Below are 21,788 nucleotides of genomic sequence, written 5' to 3'. Positions count from 1 at the left end.
TTTTAAATTTTAAACAACTAATATGATAAGTTGTATAATATCTATTATTAGTAGTTACAACTTAAAATCAATACATTTAAAATAAATCATTGTATTTTTGTTTTAATATTTGTATTTAGATTTTTAAAATAATTGTTCACAAATCACAATACTACAGTAATCTGTTGCACAATTCTCGATTTTAAATTGTTATCAATTATGTAAATACAAAAATAAATGTTCATATTGCCACACTGAAGTAAATATATATAAAATTATTCTTAACCATTAAATTATTATTTTACTTTTTTACTATCAGAACATTCAACATTCAGAACTTGGGAAATTAGATTTTGAAAGGTAAATTAATTTCTCAAGTGCGTCGTTCAGTATATAGTATATACTGAAGTGACTAATAGGTATTTACAAATCAAATCATTTATCGTTTTAAATATAAAAATCAATTGTCGGTCGCCTAATGCTTTTAAATATTACCTTGCATTGGTTTATATAATATTTTTGTTACATTAAATTTGTTAACTACTAAAGTGTCATCATTTTAATAAAATGGAATTCAGTTGCAACTTAATTAAAGTTCATTTAGCCAACTATCTAGCCAATTTACCATTACCAAATTCATTTCTTGGTATTTTCAAATTAAGTGGTAAGTATTACATAATAATTTAATTAACGGTGTATGTTTGATGTGCAGATATTATTTATTAATAATCTTAAAAACGCTGATACTTAATATTTATTATCAATAGTATTATTGTTGTTCAAACAAACATTTAAACTTATTATTTAGTCTTAAGATTAGCTATGGTAAATTAAATGCAACCTATAATTTAGTTATAAAAATAATTAATAACTTTTTCACATTTATATAAAGAAATAAAATACTTTGGTAGGTACCTATCTAGAACCTACCCAAAACTTTGTAAGTTAATAATTATATTAAATTATAAAATTTATTATTACATTTGATTAAAACCCTCGTTAAAACCATTTGCTTATTTTATTTTTTTTAATATTATAATTCTTAAAGGTCTTCTATTTAATGCATTCACTAATTCCCAGATTATTTCTACAGCTAAATTCAAAAACTTAATGAGATTATGGCAAAGATTATGTTAAATAAATAATAATTATTTTATCAATGATATTATATTATATTATTTAAATTGTACCCAATATATTATGTTCTTAAAAATGTAAATATAACCAACTGCTTACAATTAATAAAACCTAAAATGGAACCTTGAAAATTATATATTTTACTTCTCAGTACTCTTAAATTACTCTCAACAAATTATACATTCATGTAATTAATCAACTTATTTTTATTATAATTTATAGGTAAAGATATAGTGAAATTAATTCCGTTTTATGCTACAATTGGTGGTGTATGTTATCTTTCATACAGAGTTGTCAAACCAAGACACGTAAGTACTATAATTTCAAATTGTTTTTATAAATTCATGTTGGTATTTTTATTTATTTTTAGCCAGTTAACCCATGCATTAAAAAAGAATCTCCAAAAGTGGTTGATGGTTTTGATATTGAAGAGTTAGGTGAAAGTACAGCATTTTGTCGTTGTTGGAGAAGCTCTAAATTTCCTTTATGTGATGGTGCCCATAATAAGTACAATGTTGAACAAAAGGACAATGTTGGACCATTGATTATTAAGAAAAAATAAATCATTATTGCTAGTATGAAATCATTGAATACATTTATATAAATGTTTGTTAATTATTTTAGTTTAGTCTTATGTTTTCATTCAGTTAAATAGAATACATATTTGCATTTATTGATATATATTTCTTTATTTATGGCAAATCATTTATACACGCTGAATGTGTATTAAATCTTTCATTACAGAATCATCACAATCTTCTATCAGCAGTTGTCGTTTTGATATCTTCAAGCTGAAAAAATGAATGGTTGAAAAATATTAGTTCTTATCTTATAATTTAATTTTTTTTTTTTTTTTTTGTTAAAATTATATCATCATTATAAAAATAAAGTATGTCTATTCTATTTTCCATTTCAAACCTTGTAAATCATAATTATTTGATGTTTAAATGATAAACTTAATCTCTGATTTCATAGTATAACAAAATTATTATGTAAATTCATATTTATCCAGTTATTTGCTATTCCCTGCTTTCATATTTTTGACATTTTATTTAAAATTTATTTAATCTTTAAATTACTTTATTTATATTTAAATTAAAACTTATTTAAAATAATAAATTACTTTATTGCTATGTAATATAAATAATATTACTTAGACGTATAATCAGAGAGATAACTAGATAAGCTATACACTTTGTAAACAGATATAATAATTATATATATATATATATATATAATTTAACAAGTAATTTATGTTCATAATACTCATTTATTTATTTGCATCATTTAATACAATTAAATACTTACTTTTGTACTTTTTTCAAACATAATGCAGAACATGCCAACACCATAACTGCTATAACTATAAGGACAATTAATGTTAATGTAATTGATGTCCAGCTATCAATGTGATTATTGTAATATTTGTTTTCGATATAATTTTCAGTATAATTTTCTGATATCTTAGCAATGACATTGATTGGTAATGAAGACGGTTTTAATACTCCATCCGTTCTTGTTTCATCATTTTCAAAATACAACATTGGTGGCTTAGTTAAATTATAGGGTTCGGCTGCTTGTATGATCCTTACATGTAATCCATCTGATGGAAATTCTAGTGGAGGTGTAGGGTTAGTATCTGGTTCGATTGTTGTACAAATAATTAAACCTAAATAAAAAAAAATTATTTAATTGTGCAATTGTAAACAAAATCAAAAATAATAACTTAGCTAATATTTAATACTTTTTATAAATATAAGTATTTAATTCAAGAAAAATACAATATATTTATTGGATCAAGCACCACTCATAATTTTGAATTTCATGAAAATGGTTTTAACTTAATATTACAGACTACACTAGGTGATAAAAGGGTCATTGTAATGGATGTGTTAAATAATTCAATGATGTAAGTATTTAAAAAACGATTCTGATATACAATCTATCAGTCTAGGATATTTTATAATAAATGTATACTACCATTAGGTAGTAATTATTAACATTAATATGATAGATTGATTTATAATTCTGACAAAATATTAGTATTTAAAATTATATAAAAGTAAATATTTGTATAATTTATAATTGCTATTAATTTTTAAGTCGATACTGTCTTACTGTTTGAATAAAAAAGGCTCTTAATATAAATAGGTAGGCAATAGCTTGAAATTAACTTAAAATTAAAAAGAATGGTTGAGCGAATAATATGTTCTGCTGTACAGTAGGTATTGAGTGGACCTTAAACATAAAGTAAGCCACTATAATGGATGTGTTAAATTTGAATGCAATGGTAAGTATCATTGTATACGAAATCAAAAACGATTCTTAACAGAGATTATTTGTCAGGTTAGGATATATTTTCCTCTGGGTGGCTAAAAAGGTGATTTATGTTTTAATGATCTGAATAACCTAAAAATAAATCATGTACCTACAGAAAATGTCAATTTAAATAACTAGTGTATGTTTCAAGTTTCTACGACTACCTAGTAATTTTAACTATTAACAAAAATCTAAAATTATTTGATTGTAAATTGTTATTTTACGCGTGAATTTTTCGTAAAAATTTAAACATAAGAATATTAGAAAAAATGTTTTAATTTGCCAACGCTCAATTTCTTTTACAATTATTACAATAAAAACTTATTTCCATCTTGTATAATCTTGTATATAAATGTTCAATTTTTAGCTACCTACATATACGAAATTGCTTATACATTTTTAACTACAAAATAATTTGCAAATATTCATGATTTTGACGAACTGTAGTCAATATTTGAACCTTAAACGCTAATAAACAAAAAATTGTACCTAGGTATGTATCTTATAGTTTTTGAATCATTTTAAGACTAACTCATGAAGAATTTTATATAAAATTTTCAAGTATTTTTATTTAGTCAAAATAATTTTATCGGTATTTAAAAAAAAAAAAAATATAAACGAATAGTTTAAATGCCTATAAATAAATAACCTTATAAAAGTGAATAGGTAATTTAAAAAATTAAATTATGTGAAGAAAATTCCAATCTAAATAAGTGGTGAATGTTCAAGTGTAACTTATATGTATATATATTTTTTTTTTGAATAATAACAAATATTTAAAATTGTGAGGATACATCATTATAGTTACGTATACATTTTTCTAAATTAAATAAATAAATGATATATTAACTTCATATTTAACTACTTATTAATCAAAAAAGGAATTTTTTACTGAGTGACTGCAATCTAATGTAACCTTTTTGAGGGGCTGCATACGAACTGAGTCCCAGTAAAACCTTTTATGACGAATTAAGTCCCGGGTTGTTTTAGGGTATATACCAATTGAGTCCCGTCAAATTAAAAAAAAAATGCTTTTTCCTTCCCATTTTTACAGACTTTTAAAAAAAGTCTTCAGGTATGGTTAAAAATATTTTTTTTTATATATTTTATAATATAAATATATAATAATATAGGGGTAAAATACATTATGAATAATTCCAAATTTGTGTATAATTTAATAAATGTAGATAATGATAAAATAACATTTTTTATATTGGTAAAAATGTATGGGATAAGCATTGCATATATTCAAATCTAGTTATTGTGTTTAATTACAACAGCTGCATTTGATGTTGGATTTCGTTTTCTTTTTCTTTTATATAATTTTTATATACGATGATTTTATATTTTACTCAAAATAATATTCGGACTCAATTAGTATATTTTTTCCCCTTCGGGTATAGGGACTCAATTAGTATACAGCGTTAGGTTGAGGGGTGACCAAAACTGTTATTTCTATTTACCTACCTATCTCAAAAATCGTCATGACCGCAACTAGTATGCAGCCACCTATGGCTAATAGGTAATACGAACTATTTTAATTATTATAATGGGGATCCACAAAATAATCATCGAGAAATAGATTTTGATGATAAAACTTTATTCTTAACATTCCAGATGACTTGGATGATTTAAAACTACCTAGCTAAAGGGATCTTAAATCTAAGGTATATTCTTAAAAAATATTCACTTTGGTAGAGAATAATTGGTAGTTTTGTAATTCATCTATAATTCATTGCTCGAACCTAACTACAATTAAATTATTTTGTATTTTATACGGTATGAAGGAAGTAGGTAAGTAGGTATCTACATTATATTTGTTATCTATTGGTGTTATTAACAACTATTTTTAATAAAAAAATAATATATTTTATACATACTACTAAGTACTAAGGCAAGTGAGTATCGCTTTGCTGTATACAGCAGGCGTTGATTTGAAATAGATATGAAAATGTGTTAAATTTAAATTTACATAATAATATATCATTTATATACAAAAAACTATTCTGAACGGAGGCGATAATATGTCTATACCGACTATACCCCAGGTATATCACTTGGTAGTATACTAGTATATTTCATTATTTGTTTTTTGATATTACTATAGCCTACCTATTAAAGTAATTTATTTTACTATTAGTATTTTACGGTAAGTTAATATCAGAATTATTTTTTTAAAAAATATTCCATTTATTATATTATTAATATTTAATTATTATTGATTATAATACAATATAAGATAATTATATAATGTTAGAGTTATTGTTAGGTATTCATTTTTAAGTCCATACCACCTTACCATATGACAATGTTAAATGGTTTATGGTAGGTACCTATATCGTATATATAAAAAGATAATATCTTAAAATTTAACTAAGTATTTTGATAATTTTATTGCGTAAAATATAAGATTCATAATATAAGTAAAAAAAGTTTTTAGTGATAGGTACTTATTTGCTTACAGTACACAATTTTTTATCTATAAACTGACCGATACGTTTGCGTACAACTATTAAATATCATTCCTAATTATTTAGATTAATTTGTAAATTGTTGTACCTAATGCTAGATAATAATACGATTTATCTTAAATATTTCGATAAAATACACGTATTAATTGAATTGATTATAATCAATTACAAATTTTGCTGGTGATAATTTTGTTAGATTTTGAGTTATTATAATAATTAAAATATATTAATATAAATAAGTGAGAAAGGAAAATGTTAGAAAACAATCTAACAAAACATTTAAACATGATCATTATTTTTATAAGTTTTTTTGAATTTTGATAGACTAGGGGTCGACAACTGGTGGACCGTGGAAGCCAAAACTCTGGACCCCGTCAATACATTGCACTTGATTATTTTATTTACTCTAATAGTATACAGTAGCCAGTAGGTATATATTATTATCATATTATTGTATTATTATAATTAGAAGAAAATGTTTATTTCATTTAATTTTTTAAACTCAGATTATATAGTTGTATCATAATTATTGAAAATATTTTATCGGACAGGTAATAATCGATTTTATTACGATTTCAAAAATGTAAAATTAACAGACTCTCACTTTGAGGACACTTTGCGCATAAGCTGTTCTTCGGGAGTTCCCGTTTTAAAAAAACCGGCTAAGGAAAAAAAATTCAATTTTTCGTATCAAATTACTTAGTAAATTATTGTTAATTTTGTACAAAATTGTTATTATTTTCCCAATCTTGTAAATTTTCAATCTAAATTAATTGTAACTAGATTATTATTTTTATTTTTATACTGCTATTTTTCAATTAAAAAAACGTGAAAGAGATTTTATTGCTGGATCTCATTGATTGATTATTTTAATTTTTAGGACTCTAATAGAATTTACTTTCTAGCCCAGTAACTCCTGTCATGGACTATTGGCATGGTTTATATACGCAATAAAAATTCAAGTCCATAAAGTTATACTTATTGAATAACATAACAACTTAGTTTTAAAAATATAAAAAATACATTTTTTATAATCAAAGATAATAGATATTTTATGCAAAAAAGTGGTTAGAGCAGCCATAGTAGTTCCCAAATTGTACGCAGTGCATTATAGCACAGGCACCTTGAGTACTTACTGTCTAACTAAGACACCGCAGTTTACGGCTCATAATAAAAAAAAGCGGGGAAGTGGATACCGCTCTGCTGTACATTAGGTGCCGTGTGGATCACTAGGTATTAGGTATATATTATAGGAGTGTTAAATTTGAATCCAATGATAGGTATCATTGTGTATAAAAAACGATTCTGAACGGAGATGATTTGTCAGCCTAGGATACAATTTTCAGTGGTTGGTGAAAAAGGTGGTTTATATTTTAATGGCCTGAATACACCAAAATTTAAGTTCTTTATAACTATTGTAAGCTAAACTTATGGAAAATCTTGTATTAAATTTTCAACTCTTAGCTACTTATACAAAAAATTGTATGAATTATACCTACAAAATAATTTGCAAATATTCATGATTTTGACGAATTTTTGTCAATATTTGAACTTCAAATGCTAATAAAAAAAATTGTGCTTATGTATTCTTATAATTTTTTAATCACTATAAGAATAAATTATGAGGAACTTTGTATTAATTTTTCAAGTATTTTTAATTTGCCAAAAAAATTTTATCGACACTTCAAAAAATAATTTTCAGAAAAATTGAAAATTTCAGTCGTCTATAAAGAGCTCAAAAAAGTTCAAAATATTTTGAAAATTAAATCATATAAAGAAAATGCCAATCTAAATAACTGATTAAATTTTCAAGTATCTACGACTTATACTTTTTGAATAATAACAAATATTTAAAATCGTTTGAGGATAAATCATTATCGTTACGCTATTTCGTAAAAATTTAAAATTCAAACGCACTTAAAATTTTTCCTATAATGATGCTTCGAGTTTTCTCTATAGTTACTTGAAGGAAAACTTATGGAAAACTTAGTGTTGTAGTTTTAATCCTTAGATATAAACACAACAATTTTTATAATTTTTCAATTTCAAAATTACTTGCAAATTTTCGCGATTTCGACATATAACGTAAAAATTTGAACTATAAACGCTTATAAAAAAAAATAGGCTAAACTATAATCAGAACAACTCATAAAGAATCTCGCATTAAATTTTCAAGTTTTTTTGGCCATCCGAAATTTTTTTATCGACACTTCAAAAAAAAAATTCTCAGAAAAACCGAAAATTTCTGTGGTCTATAATTAACTCAAAAAAATCAAAATATTTTGAACATTTAGCCATGTATTAATAGCAGTAATATAAACATGTGGTGAAACATTAAAGTATTTATGGTGATTAATTTTTGAGTTACAACCATATAAAAAAATCGATTTGGTTGAAAACTGGTTTTGCGTAAAAATTCCCGTTTTTTCGTCACTTTTTTTTTGTTTTTCTTGATTTTTTTGAAAACTATTCGAAAATGTTTACTTTTGACCTCTATAGTACACCAAGGATATTCACTTTGCCATCGGTAACCACCCCCAAAGTTTGAATTTGAAGCATTATTTCGACTAGTTATGCTGTACACACACACAAAGAAAAAAAAAACACACATCATTGTAGAATCAATACATTCATCACTCTGTTCAGAGTGTAAAATGTCTTTCTTTATATTCACAGGCGTCACAGCGGGGCACCACGTCTGAATTTAGTGCAAAAAAGGGCCCCGCGAGAAAAAAAGCTTGGTAACCGTTGGGTTATTACCAGGTATTATGTAGTGGTGTGTGTGTGTCCCTCACTTGAATGAATAAGTGAGATATACACATCTCCTCCCCCACTAATGCAAAATCCCAAATACGCAGCTGCTATAACCGTAAAATAATTGTATTAGTTTTTAAATACTCATTTATAGGAGAAAATTTCACATTTAAATTTATATTAACAACTCTGATTTTGTAACCTATATTCATATACAATTATAAACTATATCAAGAAGCAAGTTTTTGTTAAGTTCTTTTATTCTCAAACTTTAATTTATTAGTTGATTTTTCCTGTTATATCTATTTTAGTGCATAGGCATAATACACTATCTATTAAGTTTCTACTTAATCTTACACTTTTCACTACTTATCAATATTCATAAAGATGAATCATCTTAGATGAAAAATATAAAATAATAATTATCATGAAAATAACAAATGTAGAAATGTCAAATGATATACAAAAATTTGTCTAGATTTGTCTAACTAATTTATAAAAATCTTTTTTTTCCGTTTAACATTTTTACGGGGTATAAGAATAAAATTAATGGTGGTTAGGAAAATGAAGAAAAAAGTTACATAGCATAATTAATAATTAACATAACATTATATTTGTAAAAGGTTTAGAATAGTCTAAGGTTTCTTGTAGTTCACATTATTTTGTAATATTAAGCTAGAATTTAGTTAGATCAATCAATAAAAGTCTGCAATTTGGATGTTTTGTTTAAAAACCTGTAAAGCAGCGAGGAAAGAAGAAAGTTGTTATTATAGTTGATAAACATTATATTTAAGTATGTGATTGGTATATGTTTGTTCATTACTAACAAACAATTTTTTATAAATAATAAATACATTTGAAATTATTGATAGTTATACTCGTAATAATTAGGTAGGTACCTAACAACTAACCTTGAACCTATACAATGAATATAATATATATTTAGGTACCTACCTACAACAGGCTACAATAATTTTTATAGATATACAAATGTACATCGAATTTATTAATACTAATATATACTAGGTATTGCAAAAATGATAAAAACATGACCTTTAAAAATATATTGAAACCATCCTAAAAATAGTATAATTGTTTTTATCAATTGGTCAATTATTATTAATTATCATTATCGTATAAAAATACTTTGTTATTAAGTATATAGGTGAACTTGTGATAACGTAAACAACATTTGATTGATCCTAGTGTTTAATAGTAAACTATTGTTTAAAAAAAGTTGGTTTTTAAAAGTAGGTACTAGTATTTTTTCATTCTAGATCTTATTATTGCTATCGGAATTAATCATCTTCAAAGTTGAATATTGAACCATTTTACATTTTATTGCTTCAAAGGGTAATAACTGGCACACAATAATATATATGTATGTTTTTTAAAGCAGTATAAATTCTTTGGTCAACTTAGAATCTAAAAATCCATAAAAAAACACACTCAACAAGCGTGATTGTTATAGATCAAGTTTCTTCGAGAATCTATAATATATTTATTCCAACGGATATCCGTTTACTGTTATAATACAATGCTGCTGGTACGGTGAACTGTTATCCAATATTATATACCTAATTCATAAGTACAAGATATCATTTATATTTTGTTCATTCTTAAACAAAATTTTACAGCAATATTGCCAATATTATACTAATTGGTTTATATCACTAAATATAGGTATATGGAATTCATCACAGACTTCTCATATTAAATCATCATAACATTATCCTATAATTAACCTAAGTGTTTCTGAAGAAAATAGTAATGATATACTTTTTAAAAACCAAAATTGGTATAGATCCAACTGGAAATAAAAAATAAGTAATGATAAGGTGAAACATTTTTGTAAAAATTCCTTTTTTATAATTATATAATAGGTAATATATGATTACTAATTTATATTTTGAAAAAGCAGTCAAATTATAAATACTTATAAATTATAATATTACTATAATATATGCCTAGGCCTAACGCCTATTTAAAAAAAACGCCTAAGACTAGTATTATATTTTAAATCCTAGGAGGATAAATTAACTTATTTTTAATTTATAGATTATAGGTATATTTCTAAATAAAAATATACTATTATATTAAGCGTTTCAAATATATTAAAATATTGTTTAATTGTTATAGATATATTAAAGTCATAGAAATATAGCCAATGCTAGAATTGGAAAACAAATAATAATAAAGAGAGTAGAGACATAAAATTGTATTAGTTATCTGTGTAATTCATGACATAACTAGTAAAAATGTGTAAATGTTATTTAAAAACATTAGAGGTATAAACTACCGTTATCTTAAATTTTCGAGTGTGATAAACAATTGTCTATAATAAGTAAAATATTATAGTAAGTTCTAGATATTAAAAATTTAATGATATTTTACTTAAAATAATAATTTATTTTAGAAGATCGGTTATCTAGCTTCTTTTTGATTGGCAAGGTGAATAGCCAAGAATTGTGATATTATTAAAAAAACCTACAAGAACCTACATTCATTAGTAATATCTGTCTTATCAGACTTAATGAAACAATTAGATTTTTCATTCAAATAAATTTTATCTAATAAATTGATAATAATTATATTTTATGTATGAACTAATTCGATTAATATTTAATGTATAGACCTAAAATTATATTTATACATAATACATATCTATTGTCTATGAATATTGAAAAGTTTTTTAAACGGTTATTACTTAGTGAACAAATGATATAATTCTTAATTTCATTATGCCTAAATGGTGTACTATATAGGTATCTATAAAATCAATTACCTATAAATACTGCTATTACCTATATGTACAATTAAATTTATGTACTGTCGTTATTGTATTTGAGTATAGTTAACCGTAAGTAACACCATTATTTACTATACTTATCTTTTTTTATTTTAAAATTAAAAAAAATATATATTATTCTGCGAAAACAAACAAACCAAAATAAATTTTAGTTAACATTTTTTATTTATCTACATTGAATTTAAAGCAATAAATTGATATCTAAAAATTAAAACGATTTAATAATTCATGGGACAACGATTTTTAGATATACGAATTTGAAATTACATAAAGGTAATTGAACTTAAACAATTTATCAAATCGTGATTATACGTATATGGTATTTAATTTGATATAAATTAGTTTATTTGCGTAAGATAAGTTTAATTATGTTGATTATTGCATAAAATCTATGTGTAATCAATTAAAAGTAAACTAAAACCAAAAAATAATATGTAATGCTTTATTAAAGAGAGAGAAAACAGTTAAGAATAAAATTACAAATGATAAAAAATACACCAGTGTAGTGTGGAAAAAATAATACTATGTAAAAACATAATATCAATTATTATTATTATTTTTTTAAATGTATAGGCAATTAATTTAATAAATCTTCTACTCTTTAACCCTAAAAACTACGAATTCTTAATCATTAACTATAGGTATTAGATTACTTCGTATAGGTATATCAAAGTTTACCAGTTTAAAATGAAAATTAAAGAGAGTGATAAATAATATTTTATAATATCTTTATTTGTTTATAAACAAATTAGATTATAATAGAGACTATAATACGTATATTAGTACCTATATTAAGTTTAATATTTTTATAAATTTATAGAATGAAATAATTAAAGTAATTGTCTTAAAAAAATATATATATATAATCTGTAATTTTTTTTTTTTATACCATTTGACATTTATACTGGGAATTTCAAACCAATGATGTTAGTTTAAATTAATTTAGTGCAACTCTAACACATAACAACTAAACATTAAGACAAGTATTAACATATTTATATATTAATATTATAATATGCAATGTCTATTTTAAAATTTATCAATAAATTACTATGTTAGTAGGTAGTGCATCTTGTTTCATAAATGTGTAATTAAAAATTGTATGGTTCAATCAAATATTTTTTAAACTTTTACTATGCATAATATATACTTATAATTACAAACAAATAAAAAACAAAATATTATTTATATTTGTTTATTTTTATCCATTGCATTTATAGTTTTTATATTTACTCAGAATATAATAAATTGTATTAGAAGTTTTTATACAAAGTATATAGCTTTAAATTACTTTACAATAATAAAAATTGTATATATTTGTATAGGTACAGGTAAAAAAATAGCGAAATTGTATATAATATTATATGAAAGTAAATGTATGTAGGTTAGGTTATGTCGGGTGAGGTACCTATGAAATGTAAACAATTAAATTAGATTACGTCTTCACTAAATTTGATCATACTTTTTTTTAATTTTAAGTAATATAAAAATGATTTGTTAAGACTTGAAAAATTATTTTTTGACTATAATTTAAAACACAATTGTATAGTAAAAATTAGATTAAATTATATTACTTACATATAAATAATTTATAAATTGTATATAAATAAGAAAAGATTGATAATCTCAATGACCGGGTGAAAAACAAACGGTCAAAAAAAGGTCAGTCAATTTTTGACCGACCGACAAAGATATACTTCAACATTATAATAATATACTGGGTGATTTTTTTTAGACAACAAACTCATCACAGTGAAAAATATTAATGTTTTTTGAAATATTATTTTTACATAAATTTGAGTAATTATAAAAACAATAATTTTAATATTTTTTATTGTTATTCTCTTTGTGTATACTTTATTTTTTTTTTGTGTTAACTTTTATTTTTATTTAATATACTCTTGAAGAAAGTACAGTAAATATTTACATTTCTGATGAACAAAAAAATGAAATAACATTTTGCAACTTGCAAGGTACTATGAGATACAGGAGTAGTCACTTCCTCCATTTAAACTTTAAATAGGTATTAGGTCGGAGGTACTTATAAATTAGAATAATTAAAAAAGGAATATTTTTAAAAATGAAAATACTATTCGAAATAATGAGTGTTAATACTGTTTAAAGAATTGCTCTTTATAAACTGATTAGTAATTGGTAATTATGACATCAAAATTCAATTTATTATTACATCTTATTTATTAATAGACTAAATAACAACAAACAATAATATTTAAAATACCTAAATTAACATTGTTAAAGACAATTATTTTCCAAAAAAGTAAAAATTTGAATGAAATTCAATTTTTAGGTATCAAAATTCTCAAAAAAATTGTTTGCAAGAATACAAAATTAAAAATTGTACAATACTATTCAAAAAAGTAAACTTAAAAATTAAAACGATAAATTATTAGGAAAAAAATAGATATACCTACTTTTTAAAATTGTTATTTTATAACGATTTCAAAATATTTTCAAAAACATTAAAATAGTTCTTAAAATTATTAAGGTTCTTCGATAAAACAATCACCCTGTATTTATATTATACTGTTGTTGTTAATCGTTTAAATGTACGTTTTACTATTGATTACTATTATAATATGATATTAATGTAGTACCTATAATGTATTATACTATTACTGCAATGGTGTATCCAATAAGAAGAGTACATAATATGCTGTCATTATGTATCCCCTCCCATGCAGTATTTTTTATTGGATAGCACATAATATACTTTAATTATAATAATAGTAAGTAAATATAAAAATACTTGCGTATTATTTTAAGTTTGTACCACAAAATATTAATCTTCGTAATACAAATCAATATAGTTGTATAGGCCGAAATTTCAGCACACTTGACACAGACGTTGTCAAAGATTTAAAATTTAGTATTATATACATATAATAGCATCCATTAGATTATTTAAATTTTAAACTCTCTTAACGTGTTACTGGCATACTGTAATACTGCATTAACTAATGCATCGGTGTCGGCACGGGGAGTGACAACGCGCGTTATATTCCGTAGGTCCATACGCGCTATCGTTGTCGCCATCATGTATAATATATTAAAATTATTATTGTATTATGATTTATGACCCAAATTTCTAGGCATTTTGCATCATAATATTATATTTATTTATTATAAAATGCATTATTAATTAGAAATAGAAAATACCAAACCGAAACATATAACAGAATATTATTGATACATACCTATGCATTAATAATTCACATATAATGACACATACCCTTACATATATTACAAAGGTATCATGCAGCTAGCAATACAGTATTTATTAAACATTTGGTAACAAATTAAATTATATAAATTACATAGAAAAGCAAGTGGGTGAAAACCGGTTCTTGAAAAAAATAATTATATTTAAAAAAAATAATATTAACACCCATTTACAATTTTAAATAATGATAAATTAAACTGCAAGTCTGTAATTATATATTATATTTATATATTAAATGCTAGTATTTATAATCAATAATAGTAAAATAATTATGTGAAACGTTCAACTGTGACATTGACATAGTAAGTGTGACTTATTTAAGAGGGTTAATCAAAAATATATATTATCCCTAGACATAATTTGTTTTTATATTTTAATAATATTTATTTAATTAATACAAATTTTATATTTTTTATTCAAATTTTTATATTTTGTAATCCACAATTTTGGGAGATCAAAAACACAAATAAGTACATTTGTATTGATTATTCTTAGTAACAACTTAAGATAGAATTAGTATAAGGTTGTTATAAGAGTGTTCTGCTTGAAATTTAATAAATTTACTACAATTAATTGATTGTTTTATAGATAAAATTATCAAAAAATAAATTTTAGGTCATCAATCTCAAATATAGAGCAAATATTGAGATTCTGTTTTAGTCATTGCAATCTAAAAGATTATTGTAAATAGATACGCCATCGCCATGGAATCACACGCGTGACGTCGAACACTCGTATTATACTATAATATATTAAAAATTTTGGGCTCGGATCTTTATGTATTAATCAATAATATATTATCTATAGATTATATTTTCAAACATATTTATTGCGTGTAATATTTGTGTGGTCTTCTATGTATTATATTATTATCATGTACATATCATATGTAGCACATAAACATAATATAATATTACGGAATGCGTCGTACGAAATATTGTTATTGTCGTATGATAATATGTAATAGCATAGGATTATATTATAATATCATATTATTATTATTATTAGTTATTACGTACCAGCAGTGTGCAGGAGTACGGTGCAAACGTACAAGGTCGTCTTTGGTGGATCGTACAACATTTTGCTGTCTCGCCCGTCCGTGTGCGTTTTCGTGGCCCGGTCTTATAATAATAATATTGTGAAGTCACGTCAAGTTGAATTAAATTTCAACAACCGCAATCTGCCTATTTTGCGTACGTACAAATCACCTCCGTCGACGTGGATATTATATCATATAGAAGCACAAATGTAATATTTGTTGTATTATTGTTGTAGCCGTCGATGTTTGTTGTTATTGTTGTTGTTGTTAGTGGTAGTGGTGGTGCTGTTGATGTTTTTGTGATGCGAGTACGTTGTTAACGGACTGGTTCGAAATACTGTGCAGCACAGCTGCATTAGACCTTCGAGACGGCGTGAGTATTTGCACGACTGCTCGTCAGGATCGACAAAACCGAAAGAAAAATATAATTATTGTAGGTGGCGATGGTACACTACTAAATTTCTTGAAAACTGCCGCCAAGTTGAAAAAATATGTAATATATACAGCCGAGCCAAAGGGAAGAGAGCTAAATTTCTCCCACCAGCCGCGCGCGCGGCACGAGCTTAACCGCAGCAGCTCTGCAGCCGGTCCGCGGCGACATTCACGCGCACCAACGACCGCCTCTCCTCGTTTATATATATACCTAGTAGTAATAATTTCATCGAATAACCTCCTCGATATTATATTTTAATATTGTATTATTATGTACCTAGAATATTATAGGCCCGCGGCAGACTACTTCTGGCTACTGTATTTATCGATGTATAAGCGTTAAGTAATAATATAATTAATAAATAATCAAATACCATGTATCTACTATCTAGGTACCAATAATATATCTTATAAGTTAAGAACATACACACATATATACATTATACACCTATTTGTTATAAATATGTATTTTTGCATTATATACATATATTTATTACGGTTTAACCTGTAATTATACATATTATAATATATATAATATAGGTAGGTAGGTACCTACTATATAGTTGCAATCAACGAAATCATTTGTAATTATATCGATCGCTACAATATTATATAATAGGTACTACCCATAGGTAGATGACTTGTAGGAAATGGTTTAAAATAATGTGATTGTTAATTATTATAGTATATTTTTTCAGGCAAGCAGTTAATATGTTATGTCGTTATGTGTAAACTTGGCCCCGATTTTAGATTCTGAGTGGAACAATATGAATGAGTTGGTTTAACAATGATAGATTTTATATTTTTTTTTCTGTCATCGCATTTTGGAATAATAAAAATGCTTTGATGTTCAATACTTAAATACTTAAAATACTTCAATACTTAGTGTGGTTTTGGCAGTCTAACTGATATTTTGAAGAGAGGGTGTGGTAAAATTATCATTAGTTAAAAAAGAAATAACTGAAGTTACTTGAAATTATAAAATTTTTATACTAACTTTTTCCATAAATGATAATATATTTTAGAAAATATTTAACTCTTAAGCTATTAATTATAAATGATTGAAATATTGAACGTATTTTTAGCTTTTTTTGAAACAGGTTGATAAAATGTTGCTTAAAGTTTGAAAATGTAGTACTCACCTATAAGGCTCTTAAAAAGTTATTCTTACAGCAGCCATAAATTAAAAAATATTGAAAATACAGTCACAGTTTTTTTTTTCATTAAAATTTTAAGTTGATATTTTTAAGAAAACTGTTAAAACGACGAAAAATTTTAAATTACTTTTCATAACTACTGACCGTTAGGGTGAGAAATTATCGTTTATGTGATGGTAGTGTCTCTCACTTTATAGTTAGTTTTAGTGAACGGAGGCTTGAGCCGCAATAAGCGATGTTTCGAACTCCTCTATATATGAAGTTTCTAACAATTAAGCATAACTGCATAAGTAAATAGTGAACAATCCTTATTTCGTTGTTTTATTGTTAGTCCTGAGTTTCTTTATGCAAGGAATTTTAAAACTTAACACTTTGTTCATTGACTTCTTTGTTATAAAAAAACCCAATAAAATGTTTAGCTGAATTATTAATTAATTATTCTATTGACAACCTGCAACCGTCTCGCCACTTTGTGCATGCCGTCCGATTCACGACAATGCGTGTATATTATACTATGGTAGGTACTAGGTAATAGACCATAATTTCACAATCATGCAAAGACATCTTTGCGAAACAATTTTCCAGATCACCTCTGGTATTAAGCCCGCCGAAAAATATCGACAGGTTAAAGATTACTCGCAAGACGTATATCAGTTATTGTATTATTCATATATGAGGGGAAGGGTTGATGCTGTACCTCCTTGCAGTTTTCCCCCATGAGTAACTTAATTTTCATAATTAAGTGCAATACCCTAGTGAAACTTTACGAAAATTACGTTAAACAACACAGCATTGAATAGATAACACAACACCTTCAAACCTCCAGGTTAGTTCGGCAATAAAAAGTCTTTTTCATGGCTACCCAGACGACAGCCTTGAGCCTATAGATACCTTATGAGGATATTATTCGCATTTATATTTTTTTGCATATTCTTTGCAGGATTTGCAACAATTTCATACGCCTCGACTATGATGCTAATTTAGAATTTATCTTATATTTACGTATAAATAATGTATGTATTTATTACATTTCTCAGGTATCTCTTAGTAAATTCCATTTACTATATTGGTTTTCTAAGTTACTAATTTACTGAGTTTTTGAGAAATTAAAAGTGTACAGGAAATATAGTCACATAAAATCTTGATTACTATCGAAAGTTTTCCTATTAATATGCCCATTATAATTCTTATCCAAGCATTGGCATTTTTCGATGTACCCTATATCATTCAATCCAAGAAAACTCTTTCATACAACTTGTTTATTTTTGTAAATTTATCTATTAAACAAACCATTAGCAGATCTTACATCCATTGTGAATTTTATAAAGTATCAAGTTCTGAAATTTACATAAATGTAAATTTATTTTTCGTCCACTTTGAATCTGTCTGATCTTCTTTGTTTAACAATATTCGATTAATCTCAATTTATCTTTTATACCTACTTCTTTCAAACGCATATTTTTTATTAATGTACATGTTACTAAGAATGTTCGCAATTGGTGAATGCTGATAGTCACCTGGTGAATGTCTATACTCTATATACACCTAATAAATTGGTGAATGTTAAAAATTAAAATAATGTAGACATTTACTAGTAAAGTAATTCACCATACTAGTTGACATTTACATGAGGATTTTGGTTAATGTTGACATAGGTACTTATTCGCACATATTATAATATATAGTATTATTATAGTTCAATATATTATAAAATACTTCACACATGTTATCCATTTAAAAAAAAAATATTTTTAAAATAAATAATATAACTACGTTGCATGACAATATATCATACTAAATGATAGCAAAGCAGTATAACATGGAGGTTATAAATTTGTACAATACTTAAAACTGTATAAATACTAGATTGTATAAATTATAAGATACTGTATTATAAGTGTGACGCTTCCGTTATTCCTAAATTAAATTAAATAATATCGGCATTATCAACATTCACCAATATCGTTTTAATAAAACGATAAAATGGTTTTATACATTAATGTCAACATTCATCAGTGAATATTTACTAACATCACAAATTTAATTAATATGCCAACATTCTCCAATGAATTTGGTTTGCGACAACATTAACCGGTGACTGTCAACATTCACCCGCAATTGCAGACATTATACATACATATTGATCAATGAATTTGTTTTTTCTTCATAGTCTTTTTCTCTGTTTACCCTGATTAAATTCTAGGATACTACTTGAACACGTTCAAAATTAGTTCAACATATTTTAAAGTCTGTTACGTGGTAACCGTTTTAAGGTAATACCTATAAAAATATAAATATCGGTCAATTGTCTATTTGTTCTATATAATTCAGGGGCGGCCAAACAATCGATCACGGACTATTTCAGTCAATCATGTTAGAATTTATTTTTAGGGTCACGCGCCCTATATGTTTCTTAATAATTACAGTTATTCAATAATAAAAAATAATTTCTATAGAAGTCGATCCTCAAAGGTAAAGTATATTTTTAGTAAATCGTGACCAAAAACAGTTTGGCCACCCCTGATATAATTCAATTACTCGAGTCTCTAGTTAAGCCGTGTGCAACTTTTAATCAATACATTTTATCTGATGAGCAACATAGTGTTTGACCCAAGTTTTTCAGTAATTTATAATTTTTAATACGTTTTTAATAGTGCTTTGTTTGTTTAAAAGTATATGTTATGCACATAAACTACATTTAAGCGATTATGTGTTTACAATGATATTTACGCAAAGATTCTACCTACTACTAAACTCGACCAACTAATTCTTTCTTAGTTTCTTTCTAATCAAACATATAGAAAGCAATGATAAAACATAAATAACTATATGGTGAATCGTGGATAAAATATATCCAATGTTTTTAATTTTCACCGCTGCCGCAGTTACTATAACAGTTTAACATGGCATAACGATATAGTATAATATACTATTAATTACTTGATAGCAAGAATAACTTATAAAAGTTTTTAACGAAATGCTATAAATTAACAATTTTTTTTACCTGATCCAAAAATCAGATTCGTGATTCGTTAATTTCTGTAAATTTATGATAGCTATACAAAACCTTTTTTAAAATATAGTACATAACTTAACAAAATATTGAAATCCTGGATATAAAATTTTCTACTTCTGAAGTACAAGTTAAAAATACAAGTGAAAAACACCTCAACTAAACGATAAATATTTATTCATTAGTAATAGACAATAATTAAGTAGGTATATACCAATGTAATATAAATGAAATGTAATATAATATGTATTAAAATACTTGTTGACATACTTTGCACAAACATTTGTATATCGTATAATTATTGTGTTATTATTACAAAATATATTTTGTTTTCTAAATTTGTATTAAAATATTATTATTTGTTAAAATAATTCAGCAATAACCCTATAACCCTACTAAAAAGTAAAAACCTTATTTTATTTTATTTTTTTTATTGATATATCAAATAACTCATTGTTGTGTATACGCATTTGGAAGGTTTAGGTGTTCTTATCTTCAAATATTACAATTCTTAATGTAATATTAGTAATCATAATAATTATTCAAATATAAGACAATCTAATGAATTTATTTTGAGGGGTCAAATGTCTGATTGTTTAAAAACTTTACAGGGGTCAAATGTCGACGATTCGTATAATAGAATATTAAGAATACTAAGAACACATACCTACTCTGTAAAAATTAAAATAGCGAACATTTGATTGGTTGTTTTTATTGTTATATAGTAGGTATATTGCAATATTATTTTAAAGGCCAAACACTTAATGTTGTTTACAAAATCTGAATTGATCACTGCTGTTGCAAGTGGGCACTGATGATCAGACATTCCACTGATATTACAATAAATGAACGGTCTCCATAAGAATAATCATATGATTATTTATTGTATATAGATATATTATAAGAACCACTATATAATATACTGTAGAGTGTAGATTGTAGTGACTGCAGTACAAAAATAGTCTCTACTTAATTTAATTTTACTGTTTTGTAGTTTATGAGCACAGTGAATGGAGTTGACATGACGAATCCTCACAGAAACGTAATTTAATATTTTCTGCGTAGCTATTACATACTTTTTGGTTAATTTATTTTCTAACATATATAATATTAGATACTAATAAGAAAAAATATTATATTATATTATTATTCGCAAATACGAAAGAATGATGTTGATACTCTGGTATGCAAATATAGTAATGATATAGTAATGTAATATAGTCTGTAGTTCTGTACTCACTACTCTGTATTCTGTAACCACTAACCAGTCACAGGTGTAACCTATAAATGAAAAAGTAACCTCAGTGCAATTTATAATAAATTGAAAACAATATTACCTTACAATAACTGAACAATCCATAAACTTAATAAAAACATTTGCTAACTTGTTGTTGATAACTAAAATGGGTTAGGTTACAAGGTCAATGAATTCAAGTA

The 21,788-nt window shown here is 25.0% G+C and overlaps 2 protein-coding genes across 3 annotated transcripts; one reads left to right on the top strand and one right to left on the bottom strand.

Annotated features, from left to right (window-relative positions):
- The first annotated feature begins 281 nt into the window (after window positions 1-281).
- On the top strand, window positions 282-2,033 carry LOC114125583 (CDGSH iron-sulfur domain-containing protein 1). 2 transcript variants are annotated; one of them, XM_027989302.2, is made up of 4 exons: window positions 282-643; window positions 1,339-1,424; window positions 1,487-1,691; window positions 1,861-2,033. In XM_027989302.2, the coding sequence occupies exons 1-3, from the start codon at window positions 547-549 to the stop codon at window positions 1,676-1,678; spliced, it is 375 nt and encodes a 124-aa protein (XP_027845103.2). In that variant the 5' UTR covers window positions 282-546; the 3' UTR covers window positions 1,679-1,691; window positions 1,861-2,033. The 2 variants fall into 2 exon arrangements, with proteins under 2 accessions (XP_027845103.2, XP_050057959.1); XM_050202002.1 differs by lacking the exon at window positions 1,861-2,033 and having other exon boundaries at window positions 1,487-1,789.
- Window positions 1,786-16,299, bottom strand: LOC114125582 (uncharacterized). Its single transcript, XM_027989301.2, has 3 exons — window positions 15,730-16,299; window positions 2,425-2,785; window positions 1,786-1,907 (listed from the first exon to the last, which is right to left on the bottom strand). Exons 1-3 carry the CDS (start codon window positions 15,788-15,790, stop codon window positions 1,823-1,825), a joined length of 507 nt encoding a protein of 168 aa, XP_027845102.1. The 5' UTR covers window positions 15,791-16,299; the 3' UTR covers window positions 1,786-1,822.
- Window positions 16,300-21,788: the final 5,489 nt, after the last annotated feature.

Source organism: Aphis gossypii, chromosome 2, assembly GCF_020184175.1.
Source record: "Aphis gossypii isolate Hap1 chromosome 2, ASM2018417v2, whole genome shotgun sequence".
NCBI classification, from domain to species: domain Eukaryota; kingdom Metazoa; phylum Arthropoda; class Insecta; order Hemiptera; family Aphididae; genus Aphis; species Aphis gossypii.
Note: the sequence above shows the minus strand (reverse complement) of the source record. Positions and strands in the feature narration are given on the sequence as shown.

Excerpts from the sequence above, each read along its gene's own strand:
- LOC114125583 (XM_027989302.2), top strand. The coding sequence starts at position 547 with ATGGAATTCAGTTGCAACTTAATTAAAGTTCATTTAGCCAACTATCTA. Across the intron at positions 644-1,338 it reads TGGTATTTTCAAATTAAGTG|GTAAAGATATAGTGAAATTA; the intron begins GTAAGTATTACA and ends TATAATTTATAG. Across the intron at positions 1,425-1,486 it reads GAGTTGTCAAACCAAGACAC|CCAGTTAACCCATGCATTAA; the intron begins GTAAGTACTATA and ends ATTTATTTTTAG.
- LOC114125582 (XM_027989301.2), bottom strand. The coding sequence starts at position 15,790 with ATGTTGTACGATCCACCAAAGACGACCTTGTACGTTTGCACCGTACTC. Across the intron at positions 2,786-15,729 it reads CGTACTCCTGCACACTGCTG|GTTTAATTATTTGTACAACA; the intron begins GTACGTAATAAC and ends TTTTTTATTTAG. Across the intron at positions 1,908-2,424 it reads TGTTTGAAAAAAGTACAAAA|CTTGAAGATATCAAAACGAC; the intron begins GTAAGTATTTAA and ends TCATTTTTTCAG.